The sequence below is a fragment of the Poromitra crassiceps genome (assembly GCF_964638095.1).
Source record: "Poromitra crassiceps genome assembly, chromosome: 3".
In the NCBI taxonomy this organism is placed as follows: domain Eukaryota; kingdom Metazoa; phylum Chordata; class Actinopteri; order Beryciformes; family Melamphaidae; genus Poromitra; species Poromitra crassiceps.
In genome coordinates, this window is record NC_139625.1 from 39279407 (window position 1) to 39302040 (window position 22634).

The 22634-nt window shown below is 46.6% G+C and overlaps 1 protein-coding gene across 1 annotated transcript in view; it reads right to left on the minus strand.

The window, feature by feature from the left end:
* Positions 1-22634, minus strand: part of cep170ba (centrosomal protein 170Ba) — a 30079-nt gene that overhangs the window by 6786 nt on the left and 659 nt on the right. The window contains exons 2-12 of the mRNA XM_083633016.1: positions 22173-22313; positions 13850-13939; positions 12880-12960; positions 11948-12004; positions 10504-10633; positions 6158-6286; positions 4929-5411; positions 3854-4824; positions 3492-3641; positions 2569-2707; positions 806-2449 (exon numbers count right to left, since the gene is read on the minus strand). Coding sequence (XP_083489142.1) covers positions 806-2449; positions 2569-2707; positions 3492-3641; positions 3854-4824; positions 4929-5411; positions 6158-6286; positions 10504-10633; positions 11948-12004; positions 12880-12960; positions 13850-13939; positions 22173-22277 — 3979 coding nt within the window. The 5' untranslated portion in view covers positions 22278-22313. The remainder of the gene's footprint in view (positions 1-805; positions 2450-2568; positions 2708-3491; positions 3642-3853; positions 4825-4928; positions 5412-6157; positions 6287-10503; positions 10634-11947; positions 12005-12879; positions 12961-13849; positions 13940-22172; positions 22314-22634) is intronic.

Sequence of the window (22634 nt, forward strand, 5' to 3'; positions counted from 1 at the left end):
CCAAAACATTCCCCAGAACAAAAGACAGAATACCGTACGTCCACTATGGAAGTGCTCATTTCTACAACAAAAAATGATACGACAAAACTGTCTCAACAAATTTCTTTCAGTATCTGGTGTTATTCACTGTTTTTCTTTCAGTATCTAGTGTTATTCATGGTGTTTCTGATTTAAAATCATTTACAAACTGAAATGAGCATAACACTTCCACAGTACTGTATACAGTAGCAGTAGCTGGGGACCTTACAGGCACCATACAGAGAAAACATGTGATGTGAACCACAAGGCATATAACACTAAGCATGGGGTGTAATCTTCATCAGGACCACAATATTCTCACAACATGATTGGAAACAATTTCATGGTCATGAATTAGCATATAGTGTATGAGAACATTGTGCAGATGAAAAAGAAACCTCAGGTATTTTAGTATTAATGTGAAGCATTATCAAACCGTTTATTGTTAGTGGAAAGCTGAGTAAAAAGTGTCCTGAAACAAAGCTGTTGAAGTAAAGAACCCAGGCTTGGACTGCTGAGAGATATCAGCTCCGGCTTATCTAAGTATCAAACCAATTCATTTCTGTGATTGACTTTACACAGACCTTGTGCTTCCAATGCTTGCAGTCCAGGCACAATTTCATTTCTTTTCTAGAATACTGGATCGGCTAAGACATTAAACATTATCAAAGGGTAATGGTTACAGCTGTAACAAGACTGTCAATATATTTTGCATTCAAGGACACAGGTGTGGGCGTGTGTGTGTGTGTGTGTGTGTGTGTGTGTGTGTGTGTGTGTGTGCACTCACTTGTTGTGCTGCTGGCATATTTGGCACTGCTGGAGCGTGCGCGGGTGACTGGGGTCTTGTTGAGGGCAGCTTTCTGCGGCATAGGCCTGGGCCCGGGGACAGAGGCCTTGCGGACAGAACTGCTGCTAGACTCTGTGCTGCGGTTGGAGAATCCCGTGGTCCTGCCTGACGACAGCGGGGTGGTGGAGGCCTCCGTGTCACTGGGTGTGTTGAAGGAGCTGGTCCGCTTGCGAGGCATGGCCAGCATATCCAGCCTGGAGGGTTTCTTGGTTTCCTGGGGCTGCTTGGCCACCTCCTGGGACAGCCTGTCTATCTCTGTGCCCTCGTTGTCGGAGGAGTCTCCCAGGCGGGCCCGTCGGAGCATGGAAGCCCTGGTAGCTCTTGGGGCTGACAAGCTGTTGGAACGACTCAAGGCATGGGACACTTTGGAGACCTTGGTGTCCTCCTTCTGAAGGGGCACGGTGTATTTCTTCCGGGTCTGGTGGGTGCTAGACTCCTGGTCAGAGTAAGGTAGGCTGGAACTCTGGGGGTCATCGCTTAGGTCTGTGGAGCCACGTTTTCCTATGCTACGTCTCAGTCCAACCGGTCTCCTCCCTGTGTCAGTCTTACTGTTGCTGTCTGCTCCCTGGGTGCGACGCTTCTCTGACAGGCGCTCATACACAGAGGACTGGTGATTGGAGTTTTGGCTAGCTACACTGGTTGAGGACCTCTCCCTATGCAGGCCACTATTAGAGGTCTTTTTAGTGAGCGTGTTTGGCCTGGTCTTATTGCTGCGCTGGCTGACTGTGCTGGAGGTATCTACATCAGACTCCCCGGAGAGAGAGTCCATTGTGGGAGAGGGAGTGCTTTCTGGCTGGCTTGCTTGGAGCTTGGCCTCCAGCAAAGCTAGAACATCCTCTGTCTTTTTGAGGTAAGACTGTGTGTCCTGATTGCAGGCTCCTTGGAATGCATCAGGTTCAAGGTCTCTTTGAGCAGTCTGGCTGGAGATGTTGGGCAACCTGGAATTGCTGGGCCGGTCCTTGGTGAAGCTTTCTTTTCTGACCAGGGAGGGTACCGGGCCCTCTTTGGGCTCAGGGCTGTGTGTCTCCTGGCCCAGGATAGGAGCCAAGACACTGGGCTTGACTTTCTCAGAGTCCTGGCTACCTTTTTGTTTGGTCAGGGTGGCTGTGGAGAAGGTTTTGGGTGAATGTTTTCTCTCAGTCTTTGGAGTGGTGGGTTTTGAACCTTCATGTTCTGGCTTGGACACAGCCTCTTCTGAGCCTATGTAGAATGATGTAGACTTGGCAGGGAGTCTGGGCTTGTGCTCCTTGTTACCGTTCTTGTTTGTGTCAGACAGCGGCCTCCTTCTCTGTTCTATGATCGAACCGTCATCCGACTTGCTGGCATCACTCAGGCTGTCGGGCTCTACATCGTCCTGCACTGTTAAACTATGTAGGCCATCCTGAGGCCTGGGGGCCACCGAGCTACTCTGGTCTGCATCAAATGTCGACTGCAGGTCACGGTGAACATGAATGCTGGGAGTTGGAGTCTCACTCTTATCCCCTGGTGGTACCTGGGGCAGGATGCGGCGAGTTCTAGACCCTTCATTGTCGGTACCGTCGTGGCTTCGGCTGAGCGCGGTCTTGTGGATGATTTTACCTCCTGCTGAAATGAAATAGTTTTAATGCATATTAATCACACATATTGTAACTGAATATCATTCATATTCATCAGGGTGTCTCATTATCATTTCAAATAGGCTAATGTCTCGTCAGGTGGCTTACCCCCTCCCGACTGCTCCATCTGGGAGGGGATGTCAAAGAGGCCAGACGAAGGGCCGGATTCTGTGTAGCTGTCTGCCAAGCTGGCCCAGCGAGACATCCACTTAGGAGCCCCCTGTAACGCGGGACCCCCTGCCTGAACCTGCATGAGAAAATAGACAACTTATTCAATATCTATAACAAACACAATTGTCTTGTGCAGAGATGAACAATAATAAATTGAACTATATTTGATTAGTGATAATTGCAGTGATTTGCTTATTGGTAGGTTTTCAATATTAAAATGAATCTAGTTCTCTTGATAAACACAGAAGGAATATCTGTCTTATTGAGTAAATATGCACCATATTATTATGCACAGCTGCCATAAAAACATTCCAATTCTGATTAACTCTCCTTAGGAGTAGGAAGTAAAATCACAACAATAAAGAACCCAGAACATGTGAGGAAAGATGTGGCAAATCCAGAAACCAAGAGAGGCTGAAGCATACACCAAAAAAGAGAGGAAACACCGTGAAGACAAATCAAGACGGTAATGCACGCTGATTTGCGCATTTAAATGCTTACAGGCAATGTACACCAGATACGTTACGTAACTTACGGCTGCATTGTGGATCCGGTAAAACTGACGGATCGACTATCGCCGATGTTAATAGATGGGCAATACATCTGGTACGGTCAAATTACGCACCTGTTCTATTTTTGTCGGATCCCGCATACGTCTGACAGATTACATGAGTGTGGGTCTGTTCGCAGCCGTACTGGAGCCGTACCGCATCTGTTCCGGAGCTGGTGGACATTAGCCTTTATGGTATATTGACCCAGCAGACTACTTCAATCTCTTAAGAGAGGTGGTGTTAAATTATTGATTGATTGATTGATTAATTGATCCATTAATTGGTCCCACACTAAGCAAGAGGGTTTACCTTTCCCAGACTCTCTCCCTGTTCTGGAGCTGGCCTCAGCTCGTCACAGCTACTCTGCCTATGCTGCTCTATAATAACAGGCCTATATGATGCTGATGTTTCTGCTTCAGTCTGGTTGGTTTGCTCTGGGCTCTCAACAACACCAAACACCTGTCAGGAACAAAGCATTGCAAGTGGATAAGTACAGGAATGGAGAAATGGAGACTGCCGCTCACTCTGAGTAGCAATGTTGTCTCATGTTAAATTACATGAAGCCAGCTCACTTCTTTTTGGTGTCATTTTCTAATTAATTCCATAGAGATAAGCCATAGCTACTTTTCATGTAGACTGAAAGAAAACAGAGGATGGAAGGAGACACTTGCCTGATCAATTTTGCTCCGTGCTGCTTCTACTTCTTTATCTTGAGCATCTACCTCAATGGTGTAGGTTCCTGCATCGCTCAGACTGTCCTCCTCTTCGTTCTTGGGGCCACTAAGGGGGCTCTTGACCTCCATACCCTCAGACGCCAGGGGCATCTTGGGGGCCTGCAGGGCCACAGGCTGGCGGATAGGGGAGGAAGTCTGGGCCTGGTAGGGAGCAGTAGGGGGCGGAGGGTTGGCTGGGTTCTGGTCAGAGTGTGGGGCTACCACCGGCCCTGGTGGGCTGGTTGTACGAGGACTAGTCTTATTTTTCTCCCAGCTGGCAGAGGAGGCCTGTTTTGATTGTTTGAGGAATTCAGCAGTGAAATCCTGGGCGAATCTGGACCTCCGGCCCACGCTGCCAAAGGGCCGTATAGAGACTGAGGAACGAGAGGAGCAGCTGCTGCTGATCCGATCCTCTGTCTTCTCCCTTCGTAGAGAGCCAGCTCTCTGGGGTCCTGCAGAGTCAGGGCCCTTAAGGGGGATGGTGTATCGTTGGGTTGTGGGAGTGCTGGAGGCCAGAGATGGGACTTGTCTCTCCCCACTTGGGCTGGAGCCTTTCTTTGCTTTCTCCAGCTGGGCCCTATGGCCTGAGGTCTCAGGCTGGGTGGTGTTATTGGTGAAGGACTGGGAGCGCTTCTTTCGGGTGTTGTCATCAAAGAATTCAATGACAAAAGTTTGGTCAGGGGCAGCCTTGCCAAGACTGGGTTGGCACTGCGACTCAGGAGGAGAGTAGGACAGGGGTTCCTCAGAGTCTGGGGAGTTGAAGTGGTGTGGGGAGGAGAGCTGTGGTGGGGAGGAGAGCTGTGAAGGGGAGGCTCTCTGGGGTTGTTGAGACACCTGGGATCCAGTCTGAGGTCCTGATTGGAGAAAACCATTCCCATTGACTGTAGGATCCCCTGAGTCACTGCAAGTGCCATCTTCATGGAAGTATTCTGATGACAGAAGGACAAAGTTAGTATGCCACTTAGCACCCTTTTCACATTAAGGCTATGTTGGTAGATATGTACTACAGACATTGTGTCACTGACTGACTCACCCTTGGCGACCTTCTGAATTGACTGGTCACTCTTAGTGCTGTACATGTCCTCAGTCTGCGACCGCCTCCTCATCATGCTTGCGTTGGTTTGAACCAGCCAATCAGCAACCTTGCTCTCCGCTGACATCACTTCAGTGGGTGTGGTAACCAACTCTTTGGATAGGAGCTTGCGCTGCTGGTGGAAGGAGAACTTGGTCACATGGTCCTTGATCTTCATCTTGCCAGGTGTGCAATCATCAAATTCAATGGTGAAGGAGGCGTGGCTTTGGACCACAGGAGGTGTGGGGGTGGAGGGGACACACGGGGAGGGATCTGGTGTGTCCTTTGTGGGAACCTCGTGAACTTCGGGATTCTTGGCTGGCCGCTGCTGGATCTCCTTGGTTGGGATCTCAAAGTAGCTGGGCTCCCGGCGGTATGAGTAAATGGCATGGCTGTCAGACAGAGAACCATTGACCTCATATCTGGAGACCTCTTTACTAGGCTCTGGTAGCAATAAAGAGATGAATCAACAGTCAATGCACAGCAGAGATTAGTGACTGCCTGCACAAACATGTGTACTCACTTAAAAATTGCATAGATTTGTTTTTATTAATTCAGTAAAGCATATACACTACAGGCAAATTAAAATCCTTCTCCAATCTTACATATTCATAGCTAACCTTCAGAGGCTACACAAATCTAAGGAAATAATGACCATATCATGTAGTATTTTGAAACTGGGCAGCACAAATAACATGATGATTCCAGCAGTTAGGCTAAGGAAACAAATTGACCAGTAAGTCTTTGGGTACAAGTTCGATGTGGCCAAATATAAAAGGAGGGCAGCTGAGCGGTCGGTCATAATCTGTTTCAGACTGGGCGACATGAAGGAACCAATCAGCTTTCACTCTTCCCCCTCGGGCAGATTAGAGGGTCCTAATCCATCACGAGGCAGACAGGCACTGCCCACTGGCCTGGCATGGCATGGCAGAGTCTGGCTAACAATCCACAACTGGCAGCCAGAGACCTGCCTTGGGCTAAACACCATCCATCTCTCAATGACCCACACAGTGCATCAGATAGCAGTGCCATTTCACATTAGGAGCAAATACCTTCATGTACTGTATCCAAAACTAAACAGTTCAAATAGTGTACAGAATTTTACGCTTTGCTTTAAAGCAGATACATCACATTGGTGAATCAACTAATAAATGCTTTATTATGCAAAAATAATAAAAGTAAAAGATGACCTGTAGACTCCTGGTCTGGCTGCTTTCCTCCGGTGTTCTGTGCTTTCTTGGCAGGGTCCTCGTCCTCTCCCCACCAGGACGGTTGTCCATATAGAGGAGTAGGCTTGGATATTGGAGTATCTGCAATGGCTAGCACATACAGACACAAACACAGACACAAACACAGACACAGACACACCATTAGGCACATGGATACAGAGAGCAAAGAGAGAAGAGGGAGAGGAAGGGGTGAAAGAAAGAAGTGAAGTTGTACAGTCTCTAGTATTTATGAGACAATGAGTTTATGGCACGACTGACGTGGGAAAATGTTTCGTCATGTCAAGCTTTAACGTCTGGCTTTGCTCTTGCAACAACATATTGCAAAACACAGGGGCTTATGTGCCCTAATGAACATCAATTAGACCCAAAGCTTGGTTGAATACATGATGCAGAATGGAATTTAAGAGGGATAGGAACTGGAAAATGGGTCATAGGTTGGTCGGTGTGTGTGTGTGTGTGTGTGTGTGTGTGTGTTTATGCCTTATTAATAACTACAGTATGTGTAACTGCATGAAACTATTGATTATGTAAATGAAGCTAATGTAACTTACATTTTCTCCATCATTACAAAACTTGCGTGGATTGCAAGTGTGCAGAAACTGTGTGGCTGTAGCCGTGTGCGCTGATATTGCTATAAAATACTGGAGCTCTAAATAACATAGCATTACACGACCCAATAGCCTCCCTGCATTTTACACTTGCCACACATTCCCGCGACACGGAGAGTAGCAAGGGTCGACTTGTGATACCAGCTGAATCATGTGAGCCACCAAAACATAATCCTCACAGCATGACTCAGGAAAAACATCATCCTAATCTGAACAAGAAAAAGAAAAAAGAAACAGAGCTGCATTACTAAAATGTAAAGCTTTTCACATTCACATACAGCCTCACGCCACCAGCTTGAACACTGGTGCAAACTAAAGCAGTACAGGAGGTCTCACTTCTACAGTTGGGCTTCTTGCAGATAGTGACTCTCATTGCTGGCAAGCCTGACCTAGATACTGACTGTTATCTCCATGTATCCCCTATATATGAGTAACATGGGGGAGGGAGAGGGGCGAGTCCCACCGTCACCTCATGCTGTAGCCGAGCTGGTGCTTAGCTGCTGGCGGGCCAGTCCATAGAGACTAGGCAGCATACTATATGGCACTAATCAGATCATCTACATGCCTGTTGTCTGCCTGATAGCTAGGCTAAACAAGCTACCACAAGCTACAACACAACCCAACGCATCAGCAGCAGCAGCACTCAAACACTGTTGCCTGGGACACGCACAATAAGACATCAACAGAGTGACGGGAGGAGAGGAAGGGCATGTTACCAATTCCATTCCCCTTACTCAATCCTCCCTTTCTGGCTAAGGGAAACACAGGCTGAGTGGCACAGCAGAGACGGCCCAAACACAGAGCCCAGCTGTCTTGATCTTCTGCTTTGATTATTTATTTAAGCAGGTTGGTCCCGCTCTTTTTCAAGGGAGACCTGGAGACCTGGCCAACAGAGCAGCAACAGACAAACATAAAAGCAACCTACAACACTACAAAGTCAGAGCTCAGAATACAGTCAGAATGATGAAAGGAGCAAGATAAAATCCCACATGATAGAGAAAACAAAGTAAGATCTTTTGTAGGAGCACTCCAAAGTCACAAAACCCATTTAAATGTTCTGCCACAAGATCCTTCATGATCAGTTTAAGAGAGACAGTCTCTCTCAAATGTAGTTTAAATACTTTGGGTTCCGTGAAGACGAAGCAGCATACATAAAGCACGTTTGCATAATTCTGTTTTGACTTTATATTAGAGACAGATAAGGAGAACAATGGCTGAGTCTTTTCATTTCCATCAACTTTTAGGAACATGAGAAAACAAATGATTAGGAAGCAGAGGCAGAGAAATGTGATGAGGGAACAGGGCAGGCCACATGTCACATGATGAGGGAGGGCTTTATTACAGTACCTAAGAGGTACTAGACTAGAGGAGGCTGAGTGAGAATATAAAGTATTGGTAAAAAGGCAGTCAAATTTCTTTTTCATATGCAAAGGAAATATGACTTGTTTGTGAGTAAATCCCGGATCCAGCTTTAATATATTTGCAAGGTCCCGAATATGTGGCGAGATTCACACCCTTCGCCTCCTATGGTAATGATGGGGGGAAGAGTTTTCCAAGTTCTTTTTTTCTGGGGGGGGGGGGGGGGGGGGGGGGTAGCTAGTAGGCAACTTAGGTAGTTGACTATATGACAACGAATTAGGATATTTTCAAGAAACACAGTGCTAATATGCAAGTCAATAAACGGTGGCGAACTATCCATTCAGACCCTTATAGGAAATACTGAGCAGCCCCAGGTCCTTGAAGGGCCAAACAACAAGCATACAGTATACAGGACATACGCACGCACGCGCGCGCGCACGCACGCACGCACACACACACACACACACACACACACACACACACACACACACACACACACACACACACACACACACACACACACACACACACACACACACACCTTCCATTTGACACTGACCTCCCATGAATTATACATACACATTACTGAGTGCACTAATGAGGGTTTCTAACTTCCAATCATGGAAGTTGGAAACCCTCATTAGTGTTTTGCTTGCACCTGTGTTTACCCTGCCTTTTCGACAGAAAATGGCCTCCGTGAAAAGTGTCTATTTGCATACAAGTCAACAATGATATGTGTACCGGCTCTGATTCAGTCAGTCTGGTTGTGCAGCTGAGTGAAGGACTTTTAATTTCTCATTGTGAGGAAAGTAGGAGTAGACTTGTCTAAAAAAAAATAACTCAACTAAACTAGCTCAATATCTGCAAGCTACATTTGCCAGACTTGATAAAAGAAATGACACACTTGTGTGAAGCAAGTAAAGCACATAGCTGTATTTTATCAATCTGCATTTCTTTAAAACATACAATGAACTACTTATCTACCAGGTGCAACTGAGTGTACACACGTGAATATAAGAGAGAAGGTTAGAGTTATCAAATTGATCAACAACAGTTTTTGTAGGAAAGTGGATGCACCCTTGATAAATGTGGCAATGAAAGTGGCAGAGCTGGGTGGAGTCACAACATACGGCCAGATTACTTATGAATTACTCACAGCAGAAAATCAACCAGAAGTTGACAGTCAGTCACAGGCTTATAAGATCACCGGCATTAGCTTATAGTGACTAGAGATAAAGACACACTCCCATCCTAGTAGGAGACTCATTGCTAAAGTAAGATCATGTTTTCCATCATTCTTAATACAGTTCAATGAGACAATTAGGCAACCTGTGGGTTATGAGCCTAGAGCTGAGAAGTGCTATTTTTAGCCCCAGTAGTAGTTTTCTCAGTAAGCTGAAGCTCATAGGGTAATTATGGAGCAGGAAGCACGACAATTGCTCAGCCAACAGCCGGGATACGTTTTGTCAGTGTGAATGAACTTCATTCACAAAGTGCTTCACTAGAACTAACAATCCCCTGACTGTTCCACTGTTGCTTATACACTGTAAAAAAATGACTTATTCACGACAGCTAAGGGCAAAAAAGAGATGAGCGCAACAACAACAAATCCACCACCAGCTACATGGACAGAAGTGCCAACTTGGCATAAAAAAGCCTACACAACACACCTTTCTCATTGTCTCTGGGACACATGATAGACCATCAGCAGCACCCGTCCCACACCTCTTGTTGCAAGCAGCCAGGCATGGCCGTCAGAGATAAGACTGTCCTTAACTCCTCGCCGCTTAGTCCTCCCTCTCACTCACGTATACTCATCCTGCCAACTCTGGGATCTACTCCTTTACCTAAACCACACAACGGCGGCCATTAGCCTTTTTCACCGCAGCCATTTTGTGTCTAAAAGGCAGGAAGTAACACAGGTGCAAGAAAAACATTAATGAGGGGCCCTGGCACTGGAACACCTAAATGGATTGGAAGTTGGAAACCCTCATTAATGTTTGCTTGCGCCTGTGTTACTTCCTGACCTTTTAGACACAAAATGGCTGCTGGTGAAAAAGGCCCATAGCCTCTCAACTCAAACTGTAGCCTGATCTCCCACTGGGGAAGCTCTTAATGAAAGAAGCCATATCTGCCTTATCAAGACATCTACAGTCTAACGTTATGCAGCACATGGAGACACAAACACTTCCTCTTCCTCGGGCCTGTGAGCACGACATTCAAATCCACTTGATTAAAAACTGTTCCCCGCAGGCAACAAGAACAATGAGTGCTCTCCTATGAGCCGGCTTGCTGCTTGTATCATATTGACTATGATGGGAGTGTGCTATGAGGGCTTACCTGTGGCAGAGTGTGCTTTGCGTTCAGCTCTGTCCTGCAGTTTGACACTGGACAAGTCAGAGCTCTGCGGCCTCTTCCTGGCCTCCAGGGCCTTTATACCAAGCTGCAGCTGGCTGCTGTACTTCTCATGCTGCAGACAGAGACAGGAGGGAAGCAGGATGTGAGACATCCTCTCACCAACAATCACTACAGATACAACTGCCCACCACACACAAACACACACTGCCCACACACAAACACACACTGCCCACACACAAACACACACTGCCCACACACAAACACACACTGCCCAGTGCCCACACACAAACACACACTGCCCACACACAAATACACACTACAGTACCCACACACAAACACACACTGCCCACACACAACCCACACACAGACACACACTGCCCACACACAAACACATCAGGATGTCCACCAGGGACCTCGCTTCATGGTGTTGGCTTAGGAAGGCAACTTTTTTGACACAGGGGGGGGAAGGATATCAGTCTGTGTCTCTTTGTGACTGTATTATGTGCAAATCCCCTTGTTTGCCTCAAATTGGATTTTTAATTCAGTTTAAAGTGTTGGAGCCTAAATCATTAGCTGTGAGTGGTTCCTGTAGCTAAATCATTAGCTGTGAGTGGTTCCTGTAGCTAAATCATTAGCTGTGAGTGGTTCCTGTAGCTAAATCATTAGCTGTGAGTGGTTCCTGTAGCTAAATCATTAGCTGTGAGTGGTTCCTGTAGCTAAATCATTAGCTGTGAGTGGTTCCTGTAGCTAAATCATTAGCTGTGAGTGGTTCCTGTAGCTAAATCATTAGCTGTGAGTGGTTCCTGTAGCTAAATCATTAGCTGTGGGTGGTTCCTGTAGCTAAATCATTAGCTGTGAGAGTGGTTCCTGTAGCTAAATCATTAACTGTGAGTGGTTCCTGTAGCTAAATCATTAGCTGTGAGTGGTTCCTGTAGCTAAATCATTAGCTGTGATGGTTCCTGTAGCTAAATCATTAGCTGTGAGTGGTTCCTGTAGCTAAATCATTAGCTGTGATGGTTCCTGTAGCTAAATCATTAGCTGTGAGTGGTTCCTGTAGCTAAATCATTAGCTGTGAGTGGTTCCTGTAGCTAAATCATTAGCTGTGAGTGGTTCCTGTAGCTAAATCATTAGCTGTGAGTGGTTCCTGTAGCTATCAAGGTGCAGCTACCTGTCAAAGGAACAACAGCCAAAAGCAGTAAGACATGAGTGACGCTAAATGTGCAGCAGTCAAGAACTGTTCAAAAACACACTGCAAACATCGCCATTGCCTCTTTGCTTTTCTCATTTATTTGAAGTTGACTGCGAGTGCGTATACCGGCTGCTTCTTCAGTGCCTGTGGCTTCACAGGACAGGACCAACAATACACTTCCTGCCTCAAGGTGAAAAGTTACATATTGTACAGATATTGGCTGTCAGCTCTACTTACTTTCAGAGCTTCCTCTGGGACCTTGTGTTGACTCTTCTCCAGGATGTACACATGAGCATGTGAGGGAGGTGTTAAGGTGCGCATATTATCATTTGGCTAAATTGTTGTACAGCAATGTAATGATGTAATGTGTCCATTATACCCTTAATCACTGTACTGAAATTCTCCTTTAGCTTTGCCCCTCCACAGGGACTCTTGAGCGCAGGGTCGGCTACTGAACAGCCCCCCATGAAGCTCTTAGGGATTCACTGTCTTGTTCAAGGACGCTTCACCAAGGTAGACGCTTGCTGACACTCAACAGTTGAATTTAAATGTTTCTCACATCCTCTGTCTCCTTGCCTCCTAAAACTATTGTAGGTTAGGTTAAAAGTACCTTCCCTCCCTCTCAGTGCAATTCTTCAGGGTGGCGAGGAGAGAGGAAACAGGTGACCAGAACAGAAATATTAAGATTCAAACAATTTCATCTTTTCATTCATTCCACGTGCTACATACTAAGTTGTCAGTTCTGGTAACAAATAAAATGTCTGTACTCTCTGAGAAGCTTCCACCCCCCTATTATCTAAACTGAATTTCACCATTCATCATGGCGTTTCTACTCTAGGGGTCAAAGGGAGATTTTCTGTTTCCCAGTTGACCATAATCTAAACCGCGTGACTGAAAACCACAGGGAATTAACATGCTGATGGAGCGCCGAGCAAAGACCACAGAAAAAAATCCTTGACTCAAACAGCTGCCCATCAGCATGTGAGCTGATTTTATTGTGGGCTGCTAATCACGGACTTGAACCAGTCCAACTGAAGGAGAGCACACACACACACACAACACACACACAAAAAGTTAGCCAATGCATTAAACATATCCAATCAAAAATCAAGCCAATGACGAGTCAACGAGATGCAACTGAAACTCAAAAGAACATAACTGAAAAGGATATCGTAACCGAAGCGGATGACATCTGAAAGCTTGAGGGTGATGTACGTCTGATCCGGGATTCTGAGGTCATTCACAAATGTCTGTGAAGGAGAAAAGATCAGGCTTTAACGATGCAGAGTATCATCAGATCTGCTCTTTTAATAAAGTGACTGTGTTGACACGCAAGTGACAAGCTGACATGCAGCCAGAATGGCCGTAGATACTGTGAGCTCCAGCTGCTTTGCATAGTATCCCTTTTCCCACTGAAAGTTAAACCACCTGCACATGAAAACTCTGGTGAGATGATGTTGTGATGTCATGGGGCCAGGTGGACATGTGATCATGAATACACACCAACATGCAACATGACTGGGGCCTATTGATCAATTCAATTATCTCACGCCCAAACAAACAAATGGTAACACGTATGTTTCACACTGGATCGTTTGTTTTCAGCGTCACTAAAGAAAGACGATGCCAGCAGCAGTCCACCAGAGAGAGAATTCATGTCCAACCCTTATTCAATCTAGAATGAATCTAGATTATTGTCAGAATAATTGGTGAAAAAAACAACAGAAGGCCATGTTGGATTTCAGTTACAGGTCCTTGCTGTTCTGCTCTGATTAGTTTAGCGGCTGTAACCAGGGCCAAAAGCAACACTCCAGGAGAACAATGAAGGGTTTTCTGCCACTGCTCAACCCTGGATTTCATTAGGATAACGGTGCAATGAAGTGACAACTGAATGTGGGAAGGGGTGTTACAGAGACAGAGAAGAAGAGGAATGGAGGTCCAGAAGTAAGGGGTACCCGCAGGAAAATGGAGTCCCCTGATACCTCTGTTCTACCAAGCGTCCCCCTGTCTCTGGCACAGAGCAGCTCTTTTGTGTTCGGGCCTTAAGGGAACTGCTTTGGCTTTCAGACAGGAGGAGCCTGTGAGGAGCCGTGTGTGGGCCCAGGCAGGTTGTCTGACGCTAGAGACGGACTCACTCACCCCATTCAAGCTGCCCAGGTCTTTCACCATGTGCTCATCTGTGTTCTGGTCATAGTTGACCACGGCGTGCTGCTTGTCCACACTCCGTGACTGCAAAGTAAAGCAAAAGTTCTTATTGTTCCTAGACTGTGACCTTCATTTAAGGCAGAGCTGTGTGGAGGTAAAAACTCCATGTTTGAGCAGAGGCAGACAGAGCGTCTACTGATTACAATGGATGAAGTGGGGCTGTAGGTTACGTTAACAGGTCCTAACAGTCCACTCATTACAGATAGCCCACAGAGCTCAGGTCCTAACAGTCCACTCATTACAGATAGCCCACAGAGCTCAAGTCCTAACAGTCCACTCATTACAGATAGCCCACAGAGCTCAGGTCCTAACAGTCCACTCATTACAGATAGCCCACAGAGCTCAGGTCCTAACAGTCCACTCATTACAGATAGCCCACAGCAGTCCACTCATTACAGAGCTCAAGTCCTGCACACTGTCAACCAACCATTAACCAATAGGGGGAAACATGTTTACTTCAATCGGAATATGCCTTCATCAATTCAGGGTCAGTCAGTGCAAACTGAGTGAGTGTTTCACACTGGTCCACTCTCTTTTCTGCTCATTAGCCACTCCCTCTCTCTTCTCTGCTGATTAGCCACTCTCTCTCTCTTCTCTGCTCATTAGCCACTCCCTCTCTCTTCTCTGCTCATTAGCCACTCTCTCTCTTCTCTGCTCATTAGCCACTCCCTCTTTTCTCTGCTCATTAGCCACTCCCTCTCTCTTCTCTGCTCATTAGCCACTCCCTCTCTCTTCTCTGCTCATTAGCCACTCCCTCTTTTCTCTGCTCATTAGCCACTCCCTCTCTCTTCTCTGCTCATTAGCCACTCTCTCTCTTCTCTGCTCATTAGCCACTCCCTCTTTTCTCTGCTCATTAGCCACTCTCTCTCTCTTCTCTGCTCATTAGCCACTCTCTCTCTTCTCTGCTCATTAGCCACTCTCTCTCTCTTCTCTGCTCATTAGCCACTCTCTCTCTCTTCTCTGCTCATTAGCCACTCCCTCTCTTCTCTGCTCATTAGCCACTCTCTCTCTTCTCTGCTCATTAGCCACTCCCTCTCTTCTCTGCTCATTAGCCACTCTCTCTCTTCTCTGCTCATTAGCCACTCCCTCTCTTCTCTGCTCATTAGCCACTCCCTCTCTTCTCTGCTCATTAGCCACTCTCTCTCTTCTCTGCTCATTAGCCACTCCCTCTCTTCTCTGCTCATTAGCCTCTCTCTCTCTTCTCTGCTCATTAGCCACTCTCTCTCTTCTCTGCTCATTAGCCACTCCCTCTCTTCTCTGCTCATTAGCCACTCTCTCTCTTCTCTGCTCATTAGCCACTCCCTCTCTTCTCTGCTCATTAGCCACTCTCTCTCTTCTCTGCTCATTAGCCACTCCCTCTCTTCTCTGCTCATTAGCCTCTCTCTCTCTTCTCTGCTCATTAGCCTCTCTCTCTCTTCTCTGCCCATTAGCCACTCCCTCTCTTCTCTGCTCATTAGCCACTCCCTCTCTTCTCTGCGCATTAGCCACTCCCTCTCTTCTCTGCTCATTAGCCACTCCCTCTCTCTTCTCTGCTCATTAGCCACTCTCTCTCTCTTCTCTGCTCATTAGCCACTCCCTCTCTTCTCTGCTCATTAGCCACTCTCTCTTCTCTGCTCATTAGCCACTCCCTCTCTCTTCTCTGCTCATTAGCCACTCCCTCTCTCTTCTCTGCTGATTAGCCACTCTCTCTCTCTTCTCTGCTCATTAGCCACTCCCTCTCTTCTCTGCTCATTAGCCACTCTCTCTCTCTTCTCTGCTCATTAGCCACTCCCTCTCTTCTCTGCTCATTAGCCACTCCCTCTCTCTTCTCTGCTCATTAGCCACTCCCTCTCTCTTCTCTGCTGATTAGCCACTCTCTCTCTCTTCTCTGCTCATTAGCCACTCCCTCTCTCTTCTCTGCTGATTAGCCACTCCCTCTCTCTTCTCTGCTCATTAGCCACTCCCTCTCTCTTCTCTGCTCATTAGCCACTCCCTCTCTCTTCTCTGCTCATTAGCCACTCTCTCTCTTCTCTGCTCATTAGCCTCTCTCTCTCTTCTCTGCTCATTAGCCACTCTCTCTCTCTTCTCTGCTCATTAGCCTCTCTCTCTCGTCTCTGCTCATTAGCCACTCTCTCTCTTCTCTGCTCATTAGCCACTCCCTCTCTCTTCTCTGCTCATTAGCCACTCTCTCTCTCTTCTCTGCTGATTAGCCACTCTCTCTCTTCTCTGCTCATTAGCCACTCCCTCTCTTCTCTGCTCATTAGCCACTCCCTCTCTCTTCTCTGCTCATTAGCCACTCCCTCTCTTCTCTGCTGATTAGCCACTCTCTCTCCTCATTAGCCACTCCCTCTCTTCTCTGCTCATTAGCCACTCCCTCTCTCTTCTCTGCCCATTAGCCACTCCCTCTCTTCTCTGCTCATTAGCCACTCCCTCTCTCTTCTCTGCTCATTAGCCACTCCCTCTCTTTTCTCTGCTCATTAGCCACTCTCTCTCTCTTCTCTGCTCATTAGCCCCTCTCTCTCTTCTCTGCTCATTAGCCACTCTCTCTCTCTTCTCTGCTCATTAGCCACTCCCTCTCTCTTCTCTGCTCATTAGCCACTCCCTCTCTCTTATCTGCTCATTAGCCACTCCCTCTCTCTTCTCTGCTCATTAGCCACTCCCTCTCTCTTATCTGCTCATTAGCCACTCCCTCTCTCTTCTCTGCTCATTAGCCACTCCAGGCCTCCTCTTCACAAAAATCAAAGAGAATAAAGTAAATGGACTGCCAAACTCATTTGCAAAATTAATGCAGTCCTTCAACGGTTCATTTGTAGGGTTGTCACAAATGATTCCACACAGCCATTAACTGGGATAAACATGCAGCGTTCAGAAGCTGTGTGCCATCATGTATCATGATCATAAAGTGGTGTGTTCATCAATCCATTCACCCACTTGATTACTTTGTGGTCTACAGTGCAGCAATAACTCGATATACCTCGCGATAACTCTACATTTCTAACGTTATGGCCCTTAGCTGTTTGGCCTGTACTCAATCACAACACCACTCTACTTTTCTCTTTAGCCCCTCTTATCGGACAGAAAATGTTACCTCTGGCACTCGGCAACAGTGAACACTGCACTGCCCTACAGACTATATACAGTGAACACTGCACTGCCATACAGACTAAATGCCACTGCCATACAGAATACAGAATGCCATACAGAATGCTGCTGCTAGAGTACTAACGAAGACTAAGAAAGCTGATCATATCACTCCAGTTCTTAAGTCCTTACATTGGTTGCCAGTGTGTCAGAGAATAGATTTTAAAATACTGTTATTAGTCTATAAATCACTCAATGGCCTAGGCCCAAAATACATAGCTGAATTGCTCCCACGCTACGAACCATCTAGAACTCTTAGGTCAACAGGGTCCAGCTTATTAACTGTCCCTAGGATCAAATCAAATCACGGGAAGGCTGCATTTACCCACTATGCTTCTGCTAGCTGGAACAAATTGCCTGAAGACCTCAGATCTGCCCCAACCTTACTTACTTTTAAAAATAGACTAAAGACTTTTATGTTTACCGTCGCCTTTAACACGTTCAGTGCCAGCGACGCCATATGGCGTCATTAGAAATTTACCGTACAGTGCCAGCGACGCCAAATGGCGTCATAACTCCAAATTGTTTTTTTGACGGGGGGGTGTCGATCTAAGCTTCTTACGTCGCCTCTAACAATATTGTAGCTATTGGAGGTCGATAACCTATTTTACAAAACCATTAGGTGGCGACAGCACTCTCCTGATCAGAGAAAAAGGAGCCAAACACACAGAAATAGTCACTGGGAAAAAGGAGGAAATCGCATCGCATCCGTCCGTATGCATCGACGTGCAGAAGCACAACGAGCACAACGCCAGCTGTGCCCAGAGCAGCAGCATCCGCTGTCACAACTGAGCACCTTCATGTACGCTGCAAACAGCACATTCACATAATCAGCATTATTATTCCGAACTGGAAGCATGCCAGCCCGTGACAAACACACGCGGAACCAAAAAGCTGAATATCGCGCACCATTCACTGTGTGTGCGCAGCAAACTCAGCAGAGACTGAGAGCCACCAGACACATAAGACACACCCAGGAGGCGTGTGCAGTTGAGGGGGGGGGGGGGGGGGGGAGCACGGAGAGCAGCAGAGCAGCATACACTTCACCCAGACAGACCCAGACATCAGAAAATTAGCTTCAGAGTCAGAGATGTGCTTGAAATGTTTAATTTCACAAAAGGCTCGTTATCTCAGCTCGTAGAAAAAAAGGTATGTTTTTCGTTCAATCAGGCTATCTTCTCCGGCTCATAACTAAAGAACGGAAAATGGGATCAATAAACTTTTTTTTGCAGGTGATAGAAGAGAGTCTCATCGTTATTTGTGCGTGTTCAGTGTTTACATAGTAATTATTAAAAAAATTATATGACTGTTTTAAAATGCATTGCGGCCTATGTGGCACAGCAAGCAACCTTTTGCCCAAGGGCCGTGGCACTGAAAGTGTTAACTGCTGACAGCTACTATGCAAACCCAATGAGTCCTCTATAAGTTTTAGCTCTTTCTGCAACTGCTGCGCCTGCTGCCTATTGCACTTTTTTATACTCTTTTTTTTTAAGTTTTGTTGTGATGCTTTTAAATGTCCATTTTATTTCTTCTTTTGGTTTATTTTCCTGTAATACACTTTTTATACTCTTTTTTTTTAAGTTTTGTTGTGATGCTTTTAAATGTCCGTTTTACTCTCTTCTTTTATTTTATTTTCCTGTCAACCATTTTATGTGAAGCACTTTGAATTGCCTCTGTGTATGAAATGTGCTATACAAATAAACTTGACTTGACTTGACTAAATACAGTGAACACTGCACTGCCATACAGACTAAATACAGTGAACACTGCACTGCCCTACACTATATACAGTGAACACTGCACTGTCATACAGACTATATACAGTGAACACTGCACTGCCCTACAGACTATATACAGTGAACACTGCACTGCCCTACAGACTAAATACAGTGAACACTGCACTGCCCTACAGACTATATACAGTGAACACTGCACTGCCCTACAGACTATATACAGTGAACACTGCACTGCCCTACAGACTATATACAGTGAACACTGCACTGCCCTACAGACTATATACAGTGAACACTGCACTGCCCTACAGACTATATACAGTGAACACTGCACTGCCCTACAGACTATATACAGTGAACACTGCACTACCATACAGACTATATACAGTGAACACTGCACTGCCCTACAGACTATATACAGTGAACACTGCACTACCATACAGACTATATACAGTGAACACTGCACTGCCCTACAGACTATATACAGTGAACACTGCACTGCCCTACAGACTATATACAGTGAACACTGCACTGCCCTACAGACTATATACAGTGAACACTGCACTGCCCTACAGACTATATACAGTGAACACTGCACTGCCCTACAGACTATATACAGTGAACACTGCACTGCCCTACAGACTACAGTGAACACTGCACTGCCCTACAGACTATATACAGTGAACACTGCACTGGCCCTACAGACTACAGTGAACACTGCACTGCCATACAGACTATATACAGTGAACACTGCACTGCCCTACAGACTATATACAGTGAACACTGCACTGCCCTACAGACTATATACAGTGAACACTGCAGTGCCCTACAGGCTATATACAGTCCCCATTATGTAGGAGATTCATGGCCTAAATGCTGGTCCTGTAGAGGCAGATACTGATCACACACCAGTTGTTATGGAAAGTGAAAAGACTCAAGTCTAGGCCCTGAGCTTATCCATTTGATATGACTCCAGTTACACTCAATCACTGCTTTTCGAGCCGGACAGCATTCTCACGTTACACAAACTCAACTGTGGGGCGTGAGGTTTTTTTTTAATGGAGAAAAAAATGCATTGTGCTGCAAACAGAAAAACAAAAGATTAAAGGGTTGAAGATTCAAGATTCAAGATTCAAGATTTTTATTGTCACTCCATGGTACAAGTATCACGTGTGAAATTCTTGTGCTGTGGACTCCGTTTACAACATAGTGCAAATAGTACAAATATAACAAATATAACAGGGCATATGAGTGCAAAAACAACAAGAGACACAACAAGCATAAGGCAGTATAGTGATAAGACAAGTCAGAGACAGTGGCATATTCACTGTACATAGGTGCACGTGTCGGGTGCATACTTTAGACGTGCTTAAACATTTTAAATTCTGCGTATTTGACATACAGGTGCAAATAACATATTCCTTATTAAACATACAATTAAACTCGGCATTTTAAATTCGGCGTATTTGACATACAGGTGCAAATAGCATATTCCTTATTAAACATACAATTAAACGTTAGACATACGTAGTGGTAGCAGCTACAGTACGGTACAGTGCGGCTACTACACTATTTGTGTATGTTAAGGAGTCTCGTGGCCTGCGGGAAGAAACTGTTCCTCAAGCGATTTGTGCGTGCTTTCGGAACCCTGTATCTTCTCCCTGAGGGTAGCAGGGAGAACAGGCTGTTGTGGGGATGGTTTGTGTCTTTGATGATCTTCAGGGACCTCCTGAGGCACCGCTGTTTATACAGTTCATGCAGATCTGGCAACTCACATTCTGTTACGTGCTGTGCCGCGCGTCTCACTCTCCGTAGCGCCCTGCGGTCCATGGTGGTACAGTTCCCGTACCAGGTGGTGAAGCCGCCAGTCAGCAGGCTTTCAATGGTGCCTCTGTAGAAGTCCCTGAGGATTTCTTTCCTTAGCCCGAATTTCTTCAGGCGCTTGAGTCCGTGTATTCGCTGTTGGGCCTTTTTGACGACAGTGGCGGTGTGGCCGGCCCATGTCAGGTCCTGGTGGATATTGACTCCCAGGTACTTGAAGCTGTCCACCCTTTCCACCACTGTGCCGTTGATGGTGATTGGGGGGTGTGCGCCCCCCCCCCTCCTGTAGTCTACAATGATCTCCTTGGTCTTGGAGACGTTCAGAGAGAGGTGGTTGTCCTGGCACCATTGTTCCAGGGCCCCCACCTCCTCTCTGTAGGCCGTCTCGTCGCTCCCCGAGATCAGCCCCACGACTGCTGTGTCGTCTGCAAACTTCACGATGGTGTTAGAGGTTTGAGTCGCCACGCAGTCGTGGGTGTAGAGGTCATACCAGAAGGGGCTGGAGACGCACCCCTGGGGCGCTCCTATGCTGATGGTCAGTGGGGAGGAGGTGAGGTTGCCCACCCTCACCACCTGGCGGCGGTCTGTCAGGAAATCCAGGATCCAGTCGCACATTGCTGTGTTAAGTCCCAGGTCCTTGAGCTTGTATACCAGCCTGGAGGGTACTATGGTGTTGAATGCTGAGCTGTAGTCCACGAACAGCATTCTTACGTAGGTGTCCTTCCCCTCCAGGTGGGACAGGGCGGTGTGGAGCACGTGTGCTACTGCATCCGCTGTGCTCCTGTTGGGCCGGTATGCGAATTGTAGCGGGTCGTGGTCCGGGGGGAGTGTGGGGCGGATCTTTGATATGACCAGCTTTTCAAAGCACTTGCTGGCTATTGGTGTGAAGATGGTTTGGGGCCGCACTTGTCCGTGTGCCAAACCAGGAAGCGGTCCCGAGCACTTAAACAGGGCAATAGAAAAGTCTGCATCATTTCAAACTGGGAGAAGCTGTGGTTTTTCCTGGATCCGGTGCTGCCTGAACGTGGACACGAGCGACTTTTCAACTGCACCGACCTCTGTGGTGGGCAGGGCTTTTTCTGAGCACACCACACTGAGCATGGAAAGTATCAACAACTTCTTCTGAGGCAACATTCCTCTTTCACTGGCCTCAATAAATACAGAGTGAGGAGACAACTAGTGGGAGAACAACATATTAAGACTGCTGAAGAATCTCCAAGTGGGTATAACAGGCGCTGTGCAGAAAAACAAGATGGTGGAATGTGTCAGTTGCCCTTTATGTCATTGTTTGAAAGCCTGCCAGGGGCATTTTGCGAGAAGGCAGCGCCCATCACCAGGTTACACACTTAGAAATGCACACTTCTCAAGCATGCCGGGGACCCTCCCACTGGTGTCTCACATTTATGTGACTGGCTGCCTGTCAGAAGTCAGTTGGACTAAGGCATCTCTCTGCTATGCATCCTTTCACAGACTATGGTGAAAATTCATATGAGATACTGCTACTGTTTGCTGTGTAAACACAAACTTCTGCACAGTGTCACACACACACAAACTCTCTCTCTCTCTCTCTAACACATACACACCTGCAGCATTAGCTCGCAATCTTCCCGGCCCACGAAGATCATCTCCCGTGGCAACCGGTGGCGTGTGCCAGAGCTGCTGACCAGGAACCATGACGTCACACTCATCTTGGAGCCACCACGACTCAAAGCCTTCTTAGCATCCTGGGAAAAGACAAATGTTTTAGACATTTCACTGATTCACTCACAGTCGAAGCAATCTGAGAGTTGGATGACAGGACATGGTGCTATTCTGCAGACATGATCAGGCATGATTCTTCTCACAACATCAATACCGGAGTCGCTCAACAATGCTTGGTGTCCTAAAAACGAACGGCTCTACTGAAAACATGCCTTAGAGATTACATAGGGAAAGTTATTATGTAGCCCAGCCTAGATAATATTAAGATAGGCCTGATTACCCAACCCATTCCGCGGTCTGGCTGGCTGTGTGTCACTATTGAGGTAACCGTGTTATTATTAAAT